Source organism: Tachypleus tridentatus, chromosome 1 (genome assembly GCF_004210375.1).
Source record: "Tachypleus tridentatus isolate NWPU-2018 chromosome 1, ASM421037v1, whole genome shotgun sequence".
Classification (NCBI taxonomy): Eukaryota; Metazoa; Arthropoda; class Merostomata; order Xiphosura; family Limulidae; genus Tachypleus; species Tachypleus tridentatus.
The window spans coordinates 153,507,089-153,525,364 of NC_134825.1; the positions used below are offsets into that span (position 1 = coordinate 153,507,089).

At 31.3% G+C, this 18,276-nt stretch overlaps 1 protein-coding gene across 5 annotated transcripts in view; it reads left to right on the top strand.

Annotated features, from left to right (window-relative positions):
* Positions 1-17,948, top strand: part of LOC143227708 (outer dynein arm-docking complex subunit 3-like) — a 56,949-nt gene extending 39,001 nt beyond the window's left edge. For all 5 annotated transcript variants that reach the window (XM_076459029.1, XM_076459026.1, XM_076459030.1 and 2 more), the window contains 6 exons: positions 1,238-1,378; positions 2,118-2,278; positions 6,130-6,292; positions 8,775-8,921; positions 9,808-9,877; positions 16,699-17,948. In XM_076459029.1, coding sequence (XP_076315144.1) covers positions 1,238-1,378; positions 2,118-2,278; positions 6,130-6,292; positions 8,775-8,921; positions 9,808-9,877; positions 16,699-16,823 — 807 coding nt within the window. In that variant the 3' untranslated portion in view covers positions 16,824-17,948. The remainder of the gene's footprint in view (positions 1-1,237; positions 1,379-2,117; positions 2,279-6,129; positions 6,293-8,774; positions 8,922-9,807; positions 9,878-16,698) is intronic.
* The last annotated feature ends 328 nt before the right edge of the window (positions 17,949-18,276 follow it).

The following is an 18,276-nucleotide window of genomic DNA, read 5'->3' on the forward strand; positions in this document are numbered from 1 at the left end:
TTGTGTAGTGCCAATGTGTTCGAGTACAGGGAATATGTTAATGTTTGTCATTGTTTTCTAAATCCAAGGGTTATAATAGAATAAATATATTATGAAAAAGATTTACTAAACAGCAGCATTATTTAATGTATTAAGAAATATTATTTAAGATCAGTGTGAAAAACTTGACATTTGAGCTTTGTAATATTCTTTTGATCTCGTGAACAAGTGAAATTTGTATGGACATGTTTCTATTTTCAGAAATATTTAGTCACACTAATCCAATGATTTTTAGTACTTTTAATACAGATGAACATGATAGACACAATTTCAAAGTATATGTAAGATTAATAGGATGATTTCATAAAAACACATTAAAAAATATTTCTGTAATGAATATTGAACATAAGAAAAATGTAGTTGTAAAGGAATATTCTAATTTACAACAATAAATATTTTCCCACTGTGCATAAAGGTTCAAAATGTAGTAGAATGGATAAACTGTCTTTCTTGTGTAAGTTCTGATAAAATATCAATAACTTTAGAACAATCATGTAGAAACATTGCAAGGTGACATTTAGGCAACGTGTGATTCTTAACATATATCCTGTTTTGTCTTTGTTAAATAATGTGTTACAGTTCTTTATATTGTCATTGGTAATAGTTCAGTGAAACGTTACAAGCATATAAATAGTCAGGGAATAACATATTTTGTTCAGAGAAAGGTTTTGAAAATGGCAGAAACCTTAATTCTTAACATATATCCTGTTTTTTCTTTCACTTGGATTTGATTACTAGTTGGCTTTGTTTTATAGAAGACTTAATAGAGGTTTGTTTGTTGATCAAGAGGTTTTCAACTTTTCATTGTAAAATGCTGAAGGTGTTAAGGTGTCTTCTTAGTATTTTTTTCCTTTTCGTTATATCTAAAAACGTGGGCTGAATTTTTAGTTTTGAAAAACTATTTTCTTATTTCTTTTTTTAATTAGGAAACTTTCAGAGAGCTGTATTACTCTTTCAGGTGTGATAGAATTTTGTGGAGTACTAGATTCATTTTTTATGAGGCAGTAATATAGTTTGGTTAGTAGCAGATATGATGGCATTTTTACTAGTATCCAGACTTCAATGAGTCTTTTTAGGTAAAAGTGTGTTTTATTCAGCAGTTGGAGTTCCCAGTGTATTCTTTAATAACAATTTCTATGATATTTTTGCCACGACCAGTTAGATAGCTATATTTATGGAAGCACTGAATTTTTTCTAGCAAGTCATCTCTGTCTTGCCTGAATCTCCAAGTGTAGTAGAACAACTTCAAGCATGCAAAGGAGAACAAGAGAAGGAATTCATCAAGTATGAAAAAGCTTTTTTGAAAATCAAAGAAGTGACACGAGTAGCAGACATTAAGGTAAACATTCATCAGTGAATGAGCTTCTATTTCTTAAAAATAAATTCTTCATTTTACATTACTGATACAAAAGTGAAATTAATTGGAAATTACCTCCCACACCATGGCTTAGTAACATATGTTGTGGAAGGTCTACAAATGTAGGTATTTCATACACTGAAAAACAAAAAACAAAATGGTAAACTTGGGATTGCCTCACTATAAAATAAACAATAAAATGTAGCAATAATTTTTATAAGACTTTATAGTTATTATAAGATAAAACCTAATTTGTTTGATTATTTCTAAACATGTGAAAATTATTATTTAGAATTTTGTTTCATTGTAGAAGTTATTCAGTAAATAATGTACAACATCAACTAATTTTTATATATTTTTTTGTGATGTCGGCTGAACACAAGTGCTTAGAGAGCATGTAGGATCATTTTGAAGAGCACTTTTGGATATCACGTTTCTTTAATCATATTTTACCTAGGATGTTAATTAAATGTTTTTTGTAATTTAGCTGTGTTAGCTTGATTTATATAGAAATCAGACCATCATATACTCATCTGATTTCATAAATATTTCTCTACATACCTTTGGAGTTTTTATAAGCAATGTTTTTGTCGGACGTATTTTGCAAATATGTAAAAGTTTATAACATATGCTGGAGTAATGTATGATGAAAAGAAAGCAGACTGTTGTAAGTAATAGAATATACTTGTAATATCAGTTTATTGATTTTTCTGTTTCTTAGGAAATTGAAGATCGTTTTGTTATGCAGCAAGAGACAAAAATTCATCTTGAGAAACTTAAAAAGCAAGTAGAAAGTGAGTTAACTCAATTAAGTGAAGTGAAAGCTGTGGTTGAAGCTGAACTTGAAGATTTCAAGGGAATTCAAGGAAGTAAAATACAGAGGTTGGTATTAGATAAAGAATGAGGGAAAAGTAGCAAGTAAAATACAGAGGTTGGTATTAGATAAAGAATGAGGGAAAAGTAGGAAGTAAAATACAGAGGTTGGTATTGAATAAAGAATGAGGAAAAGTAGGAAGTAAAATACAGAGGTTGGTTTTGAATAAAGAATGAGGAAAAGTAGGAAGTAAAATACAGAGGTTGGTTTTGAATAAAGAATGAGGAAAAGTAGCAAGTAAAATACAGAGGTTGATATTAGATAAAGAATGAGGGAAAAGTAGGAAGTAAAATACAGAGGTTGGTATTAGATAAAGAATGAGGGAAAAGTAGGAAGTAAAATACAGAGGTTGGTATTGAATAAAGAATGAGGGAAAAGTAGCAAGTAAAATACAGAGGTTGGTATTGAATAAAGAATGAGGGAAAAGTAGCAAGTAAAATACAGAGGTTGGTATTGAATAAAGAATGAGGGAAAAGTAGGAAGTAAAATACAGAGGTTGGTATTGAATAAAGAATGAGGGAAAGTACCAAGGAGTATTATTGTATGGATGATACTTTCAGTATTTGTCTCTCAGAAGAACATTTCAAAATTTTTGATATATTTAAACTCATAGCCCACAAATATACAATTCACTTGTGATGCAGAAATTACCTAACTTTCACTTTTCCTAGGCATCCTGGCAATGTCTGCTCTGTACCTGTTTAAGGCAAGTGAACTTTTATTGATAGTTTCATTTCTTTCCATTATGAACAAGATCTTATTTCTAGTCTTCCTAATAGAGCCTACTGACATTTCTTAAACAGTCAAACTCTATAAAATAACAATCTCTCATTTCTTTCCATTATGAACAAGATCTTATTTCTAGTCTTCCTAATAGAGCCTACTGACATTTCTTAAACAGTCAAACTCTATAAAATAACAATCTCTCATAACATCACGAAATAAACTAGGTATTCTCAAACCTTGCCAGAAAGACTCACATATAGCTTTCTAAACACCATCTTTTAATTCAATAAAAAAAAACCACCCAATGTTTCAAAACGCTGCCAAGGACACTATTCCTTGCTCTCAAAGATAGAACCTACAACTCGAACAGCTAACCTCAACTTAAATTCAGAGTATATTTTAAACATATATTGTATTAAAAGACTTATTCACTTATACAGACAAACTATCACTTTCTTAAGCTATGTGTCATACAGTATATGTTGTGAATGTACAGACCAGTGCTTGCAGAACTAAATGGCACCTTGTCATGTAAATGTATGAACACTTTGGTGTTCACACAAACACCAGATCTACCCTATCAAATATGTGTGTATCTGCCATTTATCATTCATTCTACTTTGGAAGATTTCAGAATTTTAAATTGAAGTAATTCTAGAAGTACTCTCAATCACACTGCTGGTTCCTTTCAGTTGAAATATTTCTGAATTGTTCTGTTTGTCTTTTACTTATCTCAAACATTGCCCTTGGTTGTTTCTTTATTTTTCATTACTTATACATAGATGTTTAATTGTATTTTATTTTTCAAATTAACTAACATCAAAGTTGCAACTCACATTTTCACAGAAATCTTATAAAGTAGAATATGTATAATCCAAATTGTCTGAAATAAAATGTTTATTTTCTCCATCATAGTGACCTCCTTTATTAAGTTTTGACTCCTTGTAAGTAAATCCATTGCTTTTTTGGTAACATGCAATTTTACAAATAAATAGAATCATTGGGAATTTGTGATAACATTATTGATAGTTATATCACAAGTTATTAAGAATGAGATGAGAATCTTTAAGATTTTTGAATAAAAATAAGATAAAGATGTTTACCATAAGCAATCACTGGATAAAATAATTGATATAAGTAACATGGAAATCTAAAGGATTACCTAAGATAAAGGCTGTCATTCATTATATAGAATGATTGACACAATTAACATGAAAATATTTAGGGTGAGCCTGAATACAAGGAATCAGTAAATACAAAAATTAATACAAACAACATAATAGCAGATAAGGAATATAACTGGCTAGAAATATTGATACAAGTAATATGAAAAGGCATTAAAGGCATGTGAAGACATTAAAAAGGTAAGCTTAAATGCAGGTAGAATTATTTGTACATGTATTCAGAGGAAAGTATATTTAACATAATCAGTATTCAAAATATTTCTAGTGAGTATCTATCTTGTGCAAAATATGATTAAATTAGCTGTCTGTTCATCATATGACTGTAAATGCTAGCTAATTTTTGTTCTGAAAGTTAAAACTAAATAAATGTTTTATAACATGTTTTCTAAAAGTTAATTATATTATAATAACAATGTGTGTATAAAGAATGTTTATCCTTTTTTTCTGTATTTCATGAAAACAACATTTTTTTGTATATATATGGTTATTTCCTGTAAGTGATCCTTGATTAGAATTTTTATATTATTATGTAATTTTCAGATCTGCTTCATGATGAAGCCTAATAAATTGAACCATCAAAAAAACTGGTTCTCAAAGAAATATTATCACATGGTCAAATGGCAAACACTGTTGTGATGGCAAGGCCAATGACTTTTATAGTGTATGAAGATGAAACTTTTTGTAAAAAGTTAAAATAAATTTTGTGACTAGATTTTAAAAATTATCTTACCATAAGTAATAAACATCAATAATAATGCATTTTAGTGTGATCTGTTGGTTGAAAATATATTTAAATTGTTTTTTACACAGGCAGTCACAAGTGTTTATAATGTTATATGACATTATCCTTGCTTTAAAGTATAATTTCATTTGAATTTTCCAAATATTCAAAGAGCTTGTTTCAAGTGTGATAATAAATGTATAATGAAAAATTAACATAAAATCCTGGCTTAACAAGGATTTGAATGTAAGAATTCCATATGATAGTGCAGTGCCATAACCATTGTGATACTCAGTCTTCATAACTTAATATTAGAAATAATTAAAATATCTAATGTAAACTACCATGTTATCGTAGTTTTTCATAATATTGTATTACCTTGTTTTAAATGTGATGAATTAATAAATAAAAAAGGTATAACATACCCACTCAACAGAGATTTAAACTCAAGACTTGAAACAAACTACTGAACGAACTTGAGTGTTACGAACAGAGCGCCGAGCATTATTGATAAAAGGAGTGTTAGGAACAGAGAGTGGCTTTTATATATATAAATGGATAGATAGATCAGATTAAAATAGAGTACTAAGTGTATGGAAAAACAGAAGTAATCACTAAATGTAATTACTGATGTAGATAACGTAAGGTACATAAATTATTATTGTTTTTTAGAAAGAACATTGGTATACATAACATAGAAATTAAACCTGATTACTGATGTAAAGTAGACATAATTATACATGCTCGTAAAGATAGGTATTAAGGTAAGTCATGTAACAGGTGTCTATTTGATAAAAAAGGATGAGGCAAAGTGGAAATGTAACTGAAAAATAGGATGTGTTCTTCTGAAAGAATTGTTAATGTGAAGTTGTTGAATTTAATATATATTACACTTCAAAGTATTAATGTTGGTATTATGAAAATGCTAATTTTATAATGGGATGTAGATGCATCCGCCAGAAATTGTGATTGTATATGTGTAAATGATAACTTAGAATACAGGTGTTTCCTCCCCAAATGTGACATTATTATGAGAATGGGGAGATACACTGTAAGCCCTGAAATATGTGTTATTAAAATATAATGAACATGCTAGTAGTAAAATATTTAGCAACTGTAGACTATAAGTAGTTATCAAATAATAATTGTTCACAGTTATTTTTATAACACTCTCTTTCCTTTACACATTGCACTGATTATTAGTGGTATTTTTTCTCACAACTTCTAGTGAGCTACAGGAGAGGATAGAGAAATGTAAACAGATGGTCAAAGAACAAGAAGAGAAGCAATCTCAGTACCAACTGAGGACAGACAAGTTGGTTCAGCTGTTGACAGATATTAAAGATGGTCTAAAACATTTGCTGGAAATAATTGAAAGTCATATATTTAAAGTAGGTCATGTCTTAACTGCAGAAACAACAGACATAAATATTGTTTTTTTTTTTTATATTTTGTGCAAAGCTACATGGGGGCTATTTGTGCTAGTCATCTCTAATTTTGCAGTGTAAGACTAGAGGGAAGGCAGCTAATCATCACCACCTACCGCCAACTCTTGAGCTACTTTTTTATCAATGAATAGTGAGATTAACCATTACATTATAATGCCCCCCACAGCTGAAAGGGCGAGCATGTTTGGTGCAACAGGGATTTGAACCCATGACCCTCAGATTATGAGTCGAATGCCTTAACCCACCTGACCATGCCAGGCCAATAACATAAATATACTACATGAAAGCTAGCTTGTATAAATAATCTGTTTATGAAAGATATTACTTTATCTACCTTAAAAAAAATTACAGAAAATAAACAAAAGTTGGTTTACTTGTTCACTGTGTGTCTGTTTGCTGTTTTGAGTATAAGTAAGTTTAAAGTTTTGTTGATGAGACTGTTTTCACTTGTCAAGTAAAGTGGTGTCTGTGTGCTTGTTATTACTAAAATTATTAAATTCCCAACCTTTAAAATTAATATTTATGTTTTAACTTGCATATATTAAATGTTAATTGTAGCACTTCTGGTTTATTAATAAGTTTAAAATGTAAAGCTTAATTTTAAGATAGTCTTGAAACCAGACATTTTGTTGGTTAATTCTGACTGATAAATAAAGCTTACTTCTTTAATATTTGTTAAGGCGTGCAACTCGCAATCTGAGGGTCGCAGGTTCGCATCCCCATCACGCCAAACATGCTTGCCCTTTCAGCCATGTGGGCGTTATAATGTGACAGTCAATCCCACTATTCGCTAGTAAAAGAGTAGCCCAAGAGTTGGCTGTGGGTGGTGATGACTAGCTGCCTTCCTTCTAGTCTTACACTGCTAAATTAGGGACGGCTAACACAGATAGCCCTCGAGTAGCTTTGTGCGAAATTCAAAAATCAAAATAAACAAAATCTTTAATATTTATTACACAAAGCTCATCATTAATTCAAGCTTATCAAAAAGGCTTAACCCTTAAATTATTAGTTTGAAATAAATAGTCTAGATATTTGATTTAGATATTCATTTGATAAAGCTGAAAAAATATGTGAAATTAAAACTTATTTGTAGTTGACAGGATTTTGTATTTACTAAAAACCTACTATTTTTTGTGACATTAGAATAACTTTGTACTCATTTTTAAACATTTAAAGAACTTACATACATTTTGAAATAAAATAATTTACAGAACAAATTTGAATATTTACATATACTTTAATTGTGAGTGGAAATGATCAGTAGAAAATATTTCAGTTTTTACATAAACAATGATTTATATGAATTTTTAATTTAGCTTGTCATGCCAAATTTAAGAAACCGTGAAATACATAAAAATGATAGAATGCAAGCTTTAATTTAGAATATAAAATCATCAAATAATTAATTTTACTTGATCTGATAAGAAAAATGGGTGTCAGTATTTGTAGATTTTATATGATAAATATTAATTTAAAATCACTTCTTGTAGATGTATCATTTGATTTTTATTGTGTGTATGTGTGTATTTTTACCTACATATATATTATTCCCTTTAACAATGTAACTAAAATTCTTATTTGGAATATATGATGAAATGTGGGATAATTTTATATACATCCTGTATTGTGTATTTGTAATGACTGACATATAGCATGTAAATAGTATGAAACTTGTAAATATTGCACTACATATTTGAGTGCTGAAGGTGGCAGTAGTGTAGCAAATATTATGGCACATCTTCATGAACCCTTGGGATGTTATGCCATTATAAACAGGCTCCCTGATGTTTATAAATGAGTATTACCTCAGCCCCTAATGTCAAATGATTTCAACCCATATACTATAATAGAGTATCATAAGAATACAGTAATTCAGGAGGTGTATGGAATTTTCAAGGACACATATTACAATATTATCAAAACGCAACAAGTGCAACTGAACATGTCATTTGTAGTCCACTGAATGCCCAAAGTGTGTTGTGCAATCCTGCCTTGTTTTGTGCTCATCGTGTGCCATGTGGCAAAATTATAACAAACAGAAAATAAAATGTATAAACCAACCTTGACAATCACATTTATAATTATTTTTTGTTAATTTCACACAAACTTCTATTTAAAACAAGTACATAAACTGAATTAGTTATATGTATTTTGTATTTGGCTTATTTTCTTTCAGTAAAAGTTTAACAATTGTCTCAGTTAACTGCATTTGGTTTGTTTGTGTGGTGTGGGTTTTAATCATTGTATGATAGTTTTATAATTGAATGGTTTACATTTATAGATCATCTAATAAGTAGAAAAAGGAAAAATCTTATATGATTGAATTTTTTTTCACAACTAACAGAATATTTTCTAGAAGTGTAGTGAGTTCTTTATGAATCCTAGAATGTAAAAATGATGTATGTGTGTTGGTCTTGGTTATAAGCATCATAAATGGACAATCTTGGATCCCCATACATCTGTACTTGACTTGCTGGAAAGCTGTGAACAAAGAGTAGATGATCTCCTACTTGAGTTACAAGATAATGATTTAGATGCTTATACACTGGTCAGCCAGATTAAGCAGGAAGAGGTGAGTGTAGATTAAATGACAGTACAGAATCATAAATAGTTTTCAGTGCTTAAAATGACAAGTAACAAATTATTAATGATATCCATATGAAATAATAAGGGTTTGGTGTAAATAAGTAATTTAATATTAAATTCTGTTATTAATTTACAGCAAATAAATAAAAAGTGATTTTTTTTCTTGAGACAACAAATTATTTCACAGAATTATAAAGTGAGGCCAGTGAGATAAAAAGCAAGATGAAGTATTGAATAAGCAATAGATGAACGTTATGATAAAATGAATATTGGCTATAAAAATAATTAATTAATGTTCTATTTACTTATTGCTATGATCTGTTCATGTGCTTAAGTTCTCTCTGAATTGTTATCTAACATAATTGCTAAGATTAATATATTTGTTTGACATAAATATTTTAATATTATTATTTATTAAAATAAAAATGTGAATTTTTTTGTGTGTCAGTGGAGCATACGAAGAAAAGGACTTAAGACAACAAATAAACTAAATACGAATCAAAGGATACTTAGTTTATTATTTTATAACAATATATTATATTTAAGGATGTAACTTGATGTGTTTAACTTTCTTTATTTCTTTCTAGAAATAAAATTTAACAAAGTAATCCTGGGAACCAATTTACTCTACCTTATTTCTTGTTATGGATGTCATAAAAACCATGTATTTGAGTGAAGTGTTTTTTATAGGCATTTTCTCAATTTTAGAAGAATGTTTAAATTATGAATATATTTTATTGAAAGGAAGTTGACTAAGATATATGAACTGCTGTACATAGCTTTTTAGAGTAGAGACTAACTTTTATTTTCTGTTTGTCTTTCTTATTTGTTGAGTCTCATTGAAATATTAGAAAAGCAGATTTTTTTCTCAGTTTCAGCAGAAGTTGGAAAATACTTTCATTCCAACAAGTACACTGTATCTACCAAGAAAACCATCTATTGGTAAGTAAATTATTAAATGTTTCTCACAAACTGTTTAATGTATTTAAAAGGTTCTGCAGTTCAGATATGGTACATTACCTACACTTACCTAATTAGCTACAATTGTTCAGTACTGCCTTCTATATGTAAAAATCTTTTTTGCCCATATCATAAGTCTTTTGCTCCCCTTCATTGGAAATGACTCATTCCAATGTGTGTCTCATGCAAGTCATCATGCAACAGCCCTCCACCAATGAAAGTGCCGTAACTCTCATTGTGCCTGTGACTCCCTCTATTCAATTCTACCAGATTATAACTTCTCATTTGATAGTGCTCATGTTTATATGCTTCAAACTTTGCTCTTGTGTGCTTCGTCGTGGTAATTTTAACAGTTGTATTTCTAAAGTGGTTTCTTAATCATTTTTGATAATACAGCTACAGCCATTATTTTCAATTTACTTTCTGATCTTTAATTATATTTGTTGCACATTTGTCTTTAGCTATCAAACAGTTTATTCAATTTATTATTATTGACCATAACTTCCAAGGTTAATGTAATCACTTCAAGTCTCACACCTACTACGAGCAATTTTTTGCAGGTTGTGAGTGAGGATGACTCATTGGTGGATTTATCTGTGATTATTTGCCAAGAGATTGAGTGTTATATAGGTACACTACTTTCTCCCGAAGTTGCTCCATTTCCTCATGAACAATCTGAATCTATTAATTTGGATGAAGATTTTGATAGCCTTTGCCATCACTAGATTTTGCCATATCTTCTTGTGCCCCACCTGTGGAATTAGCTAGGCTTAATACAAAGTTTTGGGATAATTATTTCTCTGGTGTGTGATATTTTATCCCTATCCCCAATTTCCTATTATCCCCATCCTCCTTCATTGCACATTAGTTCTCCTTATTTAGTTTTCCCACATTCCTTGGATAGTATGGTTCATACTGAGTATTTTGCTTCCCAGTTGCCTCATCCCCTATGGGCTACAAATCAGTCTGCTTTTGTATACCATCAAGCAAACTGACCATTTTCCAGCTCTTTGTTTTTTGGGTCTGTTTTGCTGGTCTGAGAGATACCCCTGGTGTTCCAGTGTGTTTAACCCATGCAAAGTTTTCACACCTTTGTCTCACCCATACTTCCCTTCTATTGTATTTATCTACCATACATCTCTTTTCAGAGCCTCTTGATGGTTTTCCTGAAGGGCAGCCTCTCCCTTATAACATCCACATTGGCTCAATTTGCATCCCCAACACTTACTTACACATGTGGATTCTCTTTTGTTAGGATCTGCTGGGTCAAGATGCAGCCTTCTTACAGTTTCATTTTTACCAATTTATCTTATAAAATTAGGTATCACTCCTTTTCTCAAATGGTAGGTTTTCAACCAACTTCCAGATATTTTTGGACGTTGTGTGGAATCCTTGTATCAATCAATACCCTTTCTTTTTTGGTAGATTATTTGGTGCAGTCAGAATCAAGACAAGCTCTTATTCTTGTTTCTTTTCCTAGGTCTTCTCAGCCTTTAGCTATTCCTTCTTCCAGTAGTTCCATATCTTGTCATTTTCTCTAACATAGATTGTCATGATACCAACAGTACTGGTGGTTTCAGGTCTTGTGGAAGCTCAATTATGTGACTTTGTTCTTGTCTGGGATATTTCATCACAGATCAGTGAGTTATTTGGGTTCTTTCAGAGGAACTTGTTCTCCAATTCCTTTCCCCTTCTTTGTCACACATACCTGTGTTCTTACCTCTACCTCAGTATCCAATTACCAGCTAGTGTCTGTTGGAAGCAATTCAGGACCTTCTTTCTCAAACTTGTGAATCTTTTTCCCAGTTTTTATTCTAAGCTGTTTGTTGTCTCCAAGAAAACTGGAGACTGGTGGCCTGTCACGGACTTTTCCCATCTCAATAATTTTCTTAGTCCTTCTCTCATTTTACCCTAGAGTTGTTTCTCACCCTCAGGTGGGCTTTTCTCCAGATTTATAGATGACAAAGATGGGTATTGTGGATGCTTATTTACATATACCAATCACTCGGCAATCATTAGCATATCTTTGATTTGTCCATTGTGGAATGATTTATCACCTTTGTGCACTATCCTCCAGGTTTGTGAGTCCATATATTTGTTTTGGCTGATTCAAGCTTTTGCTCAACATCTTCATACTTTCAGGATACATTTTCAATATTACGTGGATGACTGACTACTGTTTGCTCTTACTGAAGAGAAGTCTACCTCCCATGCTATTCATCTGCTCTTGGAGGTAGGTCACATTGGCTGGTTAATTAAATAGGAGATGTCTTTCCTTTAACCGACTCAATGTCTGATCCATGTGGGAGTTTTTCTCAACACCCATATCAGTTGGGTCCAACTTTCTCCTCTTTGACTTTGTTTAATTGAAGTTTCAGTTCATGATACTCTTACAGCTCACAAGTTTCTATCACTCTTGGGGATGTAGTTTTCCATGGTAGCACTTATACCCTTAGTTCATGTTCATGTGTGAGCTTTTCAGTGGGCTCTTCATGACTGGTGGAATCTTGGATAGGGTCCTATGAAGGATCTTATTTCCCTTCCTCTTACCATATTTGATGATCTGCATTGGTGGTTGGACAGGACTCACACATCAGTAGGTGTCCTGCTTCTTTCTCCTCACCCAAATTTACATATTTTTATGAATGCTTCCATGAAGGGATAGGGAGCTTGGGAATGTTGGTTGGCAAACAAGAAGTCTTATCATATCAACACTATAGAGCTTCTTACTGTCTGTTGAGCATTGGATCATTTCCTCTATCTAGCCAGACATTATATGGTAATGATTCATTCTGACAATTCCAGAATGGTTGCTTATCTCAATCACCAAAATGGCACCCATTATCAATCTCTATTTTAACATGTCAGATCTTTTCTTGATCCACATGCAGAATATCCATATCATTATGTGTCATGTTCTGGATGCTTTCAGTATTTTTGCAGATCATCTTTTCTGCCCAGACAGAATCTATCCAACACAGTGGTCTTTCAATTTTATGGTTTTCCAATGGATTTGCCATCAGTGGGGTACTCCTCACATTGATGTATTTGTCACATCCTTCAATCACAACTCACCTTGGTTTTGGCCTCTGCTACCCACCTTTAACCTCAGCTTATACAAGATAGATCTATGTACTGTACATGTTATTCACTGTTATATTGTCCATATGTTTTTGATCTGTGGTGTCTCTTCTTGCTTATTTATTCTATGGCAGCTATCCTCTGTTTGTGATCTCTCTCATTCCACCCTCATTAATTGGGTTAATATTTTGATTTGAGTGGCTCTTTCCTCTCTTTCTTCATCCTATCATACCTTGTTACAGGTTTATTCTCATCAAATTAAACACTTAATCTTTTCTCTGGCATCTTACCTTCATTGCACTGTTTCACCATGTCGATATGTTTAATATTTTCCATGGCCATGCAATGCATACTGTTGAGATGGTAGTGTTCCACAAGAGCACTTGTAGATTATCCTTATGATGAAATTACTTCATAAATATGTGTGTCTCATACCACACCACCCAGAAGGGGAAGGCTGCTCATCCCTGCCAAGCATTATATTGAATATATGGTCTACTTTTTAAAATATGGTTTTGTGGTCACCCATAATTCTGTCTAAGGTGTTGACATTTCTCCAGACTCTCCACTGCATTTCACCCCTCCTTTTATTTTATTGTGGGGCTTGGGAGTCCTATCACTTTCCAGTTCCAAGCTCCTGGGGTAGTGAATTGTGAAGGAATCCTCTTGAATAGTTTAATTATGTAACAAATTCATACAAAAATACTATTCAATGCAGGGTATGATGTTGGCATTCTGTTGATATAGATGAAATGCTATCCTCAACTATAACATGCATGTAAACCAAAGGAATGAGCCACCAAATTGCAATTTACCCCTTTGATTGGGATCCCTCATTCTGTCCTCACTTGGAAGTTGCTTCCCACTGGCTGGGTTTTGGAGTTAGAGTAGAACTAATTAACAAAGATCCACACAAATGTGTTATGGATATCTGTCTCCCTCCATCAGTCATATTACATCTGTGTCATGGGCCATGATGGAGATGCTTGGAATCATTCCATTTTTTTTCCTTCTTCTCCCTCCCCCTTAACGTAATTATTATGAGGAAGTTATTGCACCTGGGTTGGTTCCAGTCAGTTTCAATGTTGAAGAGGTTGATTTCTCTCTGATCAACATCTCTTCACTTCTGGATGTTGGGTTCCTGGTTTGAAGTATCATTTTCTATTCTTAACATGTGTTCTGTTCTTGAGTCAAAGGGGATGAGATCCCCTCCAGCCTCTTGAACTTGAAGTGAAGATAGAGTAATTCTTGTTCTACCTCATGGATGTTGGTTTCCAGTGGCATGAGTTTTGAATGTAGTGAACTTGCCAAGTATGGTCTGTTGCTCTGTAACAACTTTACACCTGGAGGCAATTCCATTGTGTTTTTTCATACTTCAACTGGATGTGATCCTCTACTCATATATATGCCACTTTTTGCAGATGGGCAAAGACCTGGTTCAGAAGTAGTGTGGTCTACCACTCCTACATTAAATCTTGAAATCTGACTCTCTAGTCTCCAGGTGATGTCTTATGGATGTTTTTGAAGAGTGCTTCTTTTCTTCCCTTGCACTGGTCTTTTCACCTATTCAGTGTGGGAATCTAGTTAATTAAATAAGATATTTTGATACTTATGAAATTTTTGATAGGTACTTACACTACCTCCTCTCACACTTCCCACCAATAACAAATGCTTCCATTTTTTGCAAAAACTGAAAGTGATAATCTAGTAGAATTAAATAGAGGGAGTCACATGCATAACAAGAGTATATGGTACTCTCATTGGGAGAGGGTTGTTATGCGATGATTTGTATGAGAGACACACTAGAATGAGTCATTTTCAATGGAGGGAAAGCAAAAGACTTGTACCATGCAGCACTGAAAAAGAGCAGCTAATTACATGAAAAGAGGTAAGTACTTATCAGAAATACATTTATAGTATAAAAAAAATTATAACATACAAATTCTGTTTAAAAATTAAAGTTATATTGGGTTGAGGAATAATTCGTGAGCGTTTTTTCAAGTTAAAAATATATATTCATAAATGAAACGCTTTCGCAAAATATTTCATGTCATTTGGTAGATAATTTTTTGCTCTAATAAATGGTGTGTTTGGTTTTCATATGTCTTTAATTTTGCTTTCATTTTCAGCTCATTAAATGGAATGTCATCAAAATCGAATTTTCGATCTGCTTTTAGATTTAATTTCTTGCATTTCGTTTACAACAATGCATACTATATACCTAGATATTACATGAAATAAAGTATCATAATAAATGTTTTGGGTGTAATGTGTTCATGCATTGAAGTTATAGTCTTGCATGTAATGCTTGAATACATTATTCCTCAACCTAATACATAAAGCATGCAATAATATTTGATTAGACTATTTTACATATGGCATAAGATAAACTATACATGTCAGGATGAGCAGTTGTTTTGTTTGTTAGTGACTTAGCCGTGATGGCTCACTGGTAAGAGCATTGAGCTAAAACATTGGTGCAAGCTAAATATTCTGGGTTCAAGCCCTAGTCATAACAGCTTTCTTAACCAATATAATATAAGATATCAAGAAATATATCGAAAATAGGGTTAAAACAGTGTTGTGATATTGATATTCTTGCTAACTGTGGTACCAGGCCTCACATCATATGTCAAAAACTCTCCATCCTGATAATTATGATGTCAAATACTTCTTACCAATGCATCTCAGCAATTGTATAAACACAAATCCTCATTTAGTTATAAGAAGTGTAAGTCCTATAGTGAACTAAATTTTTAATTGGAGCATTATTAAGTTTTAAAATGTAATTTATTCAACTGACTTGTATTGGTCCAAATAATAAGTAGCTGTAGTCCTCGGTAATGCTAATACCCCATGCAACTGTTAATAAGCAATTCTCTTTTTATATTATAATATCAACTTTGGTCAGACAGTGATGTTGCAAGGAAAAAAACAAAAAAAAAACATGAGATGTATTACTGCTAAGTCAAAAAGGTATGTGAAACAGAAAAAAATATAATAAGCATATTATAGAAATATATGTTGTTTTTTCCTGTGGTCTACGATTTTGACAGTTCATTGCCAGAACATAAATGAGTAAAACATTTTTTTATAATGGTATAATCAATATTATGCACTTCCAAGTTAGATATTTTAGTTTATATTATACAATATTTCTTAAAACCTAAGCTTAATATTAGATAGTATGTAGGACATTGAGAAAAAAATAATAATGTACACTTTCTGCACAAACTCAATTTTAATGATTTGATGGTAGAAATTTCAAAAGTTTTACTTGAGGCAGAATAAAATTACAAAGTTTCAATTTAAGGCACTTTGATTAGTTAAAATGTAAACTCCAGCATGTGCTGTTGACATTTAATGTACAAATAGCAGCTACTGAAAGTCATTATAACTTACTGTTTTCTGTGTTTACTTCCAATTTATTTAGGGCTTTTATTCTTAAAAGCCTTTGTTGTTCCATTTAAACCTATTGAACTCATAAAAAAATTCATATTTCACATAAAATCACAAATAGTTTAGTGACTTATTTTCAAATTATATGTGATTTCATGCATGTGTTCTGAATAAATATTATCTGTGTTTTTGAACACATTGTTATAATGTATGTAATACACTTTAAATTAATTCTTTACACACACACACACACACTTCCTTATATGCATTTATTAAATTTTCTTGTTTATGATTTCACACTTTTTTTCTGATTTTCTAAACAGATAGTGTTAGTAGCAATGAAGAAGATCAACACATTAGGAGGGAGCTGATGAAAACACAAGCACAATACTTTGCTAATGCAAAAATGAAAAATCAGAGAGGACGACGTCGAATACTAAGGCTTTAGATATCTTAATTACCTATAAATTACCCATATAGTAACCAAAGCAGTTTCCTTACAAATAGCAGTGGATGGCTAGTCAAAGATAGGAATAAGTTTTAACCACCAAAGTTTATATCTAGGATACCATTGAAACTAAGTATTTTTAGTATTTCGTTACTTCTTTATATAAATGAAACTTTTGTACTAGTTTTCGTGATAGTAGATATTGTTCCTGCTTTATTAATTTTTTGTATTAATTTAAGCTTAAGTCTTGAGTGATTAGCTCGTCTGTTGAAACAAACTTTTGTGAATTAAAGCATAATTTATCAACACAGGAAGATTTGGTGATCTGCACTAGTATTAGTAAGTTATTGATTTCCCTTTCTCTTGGATAAGGCTTTCGTTTGGAAACTAAGTATTCAACTGTTTTTGACTGAAAGTTACATAAATTAGTAGGAGCTAAACTTAGCTGTAAAATAGTTTTAAATTAGACATTCATGAACTTTTTTTCCTTGTTTAATGTAATTGAAAGTCTTTTAGTCTTGAAACTATGTTTTTTGCTACCTCTGTCATACTCATATAAACAAAATCTTAATTCAACAACAGTTTTGAGTTTTATTATCCTCCTTAGTTGATTGTAGAGTTTAAAGCTGTTTAATCTACAGGCTGTATGTTTCACTGGGTAAATCAAGTTGTATATGTTGAAACTTGTAACTCTATATTTACAAAGTATCTATAAAACTTGGTATTCCAAGTGTGAATTAGTTCTACTATAAACAGTACCTAAAACTATATGTTTTTAGTTGATTTCTACTTGTTTGAAGTGCAGCTCAATGTCCATATAAGTTTGGAATGATTTGTTCAAGAGAAATCAAGATTGAAGGTACTAGTGAAACTGATGTGTTTATGCTAAATAGTGTATGTTATATCCTTATTATGAAAGTAAAAGAACTTTCCATGAGGTAAAACTGAAACATGAATGCTTTTGCATGTTCATGTTAATTAGATGTGCAGTCTATAAATTTCATAATTGAATTTGTTTTGTTCATGTAAGTAACAAGATTTTATTTTATATTCTCTGAACATGTGAAATGTTGAAATTAATGTATACTCTTGAATGTGATTTTATTAAAAGAATAATGTTTAAAAGACTTGTTTGAGTTCAAAAACTGTGCAGACGCCAGGTTTTACTGTAAATTACTTGTTTCAAATGTTCTGCATATTTTTAAATATACATTTACATTTTGAAATAAGTTTAATTTTATAACTTTTTACATGGTCATATTTAATTTTTATTTGAAATATACATGGAAATATTTATATTTTACTATGAAGTTGTTTGCAGTTATAAATGATAAATTTTAATTTTTGTGAGTACAAATAAACAAATACATTATCAACCTTAATGCTCTACAAAATGTTGTAACTTAAATTATATTAGTTATTTATATATTAATACAACTTAAATATCAGAAAT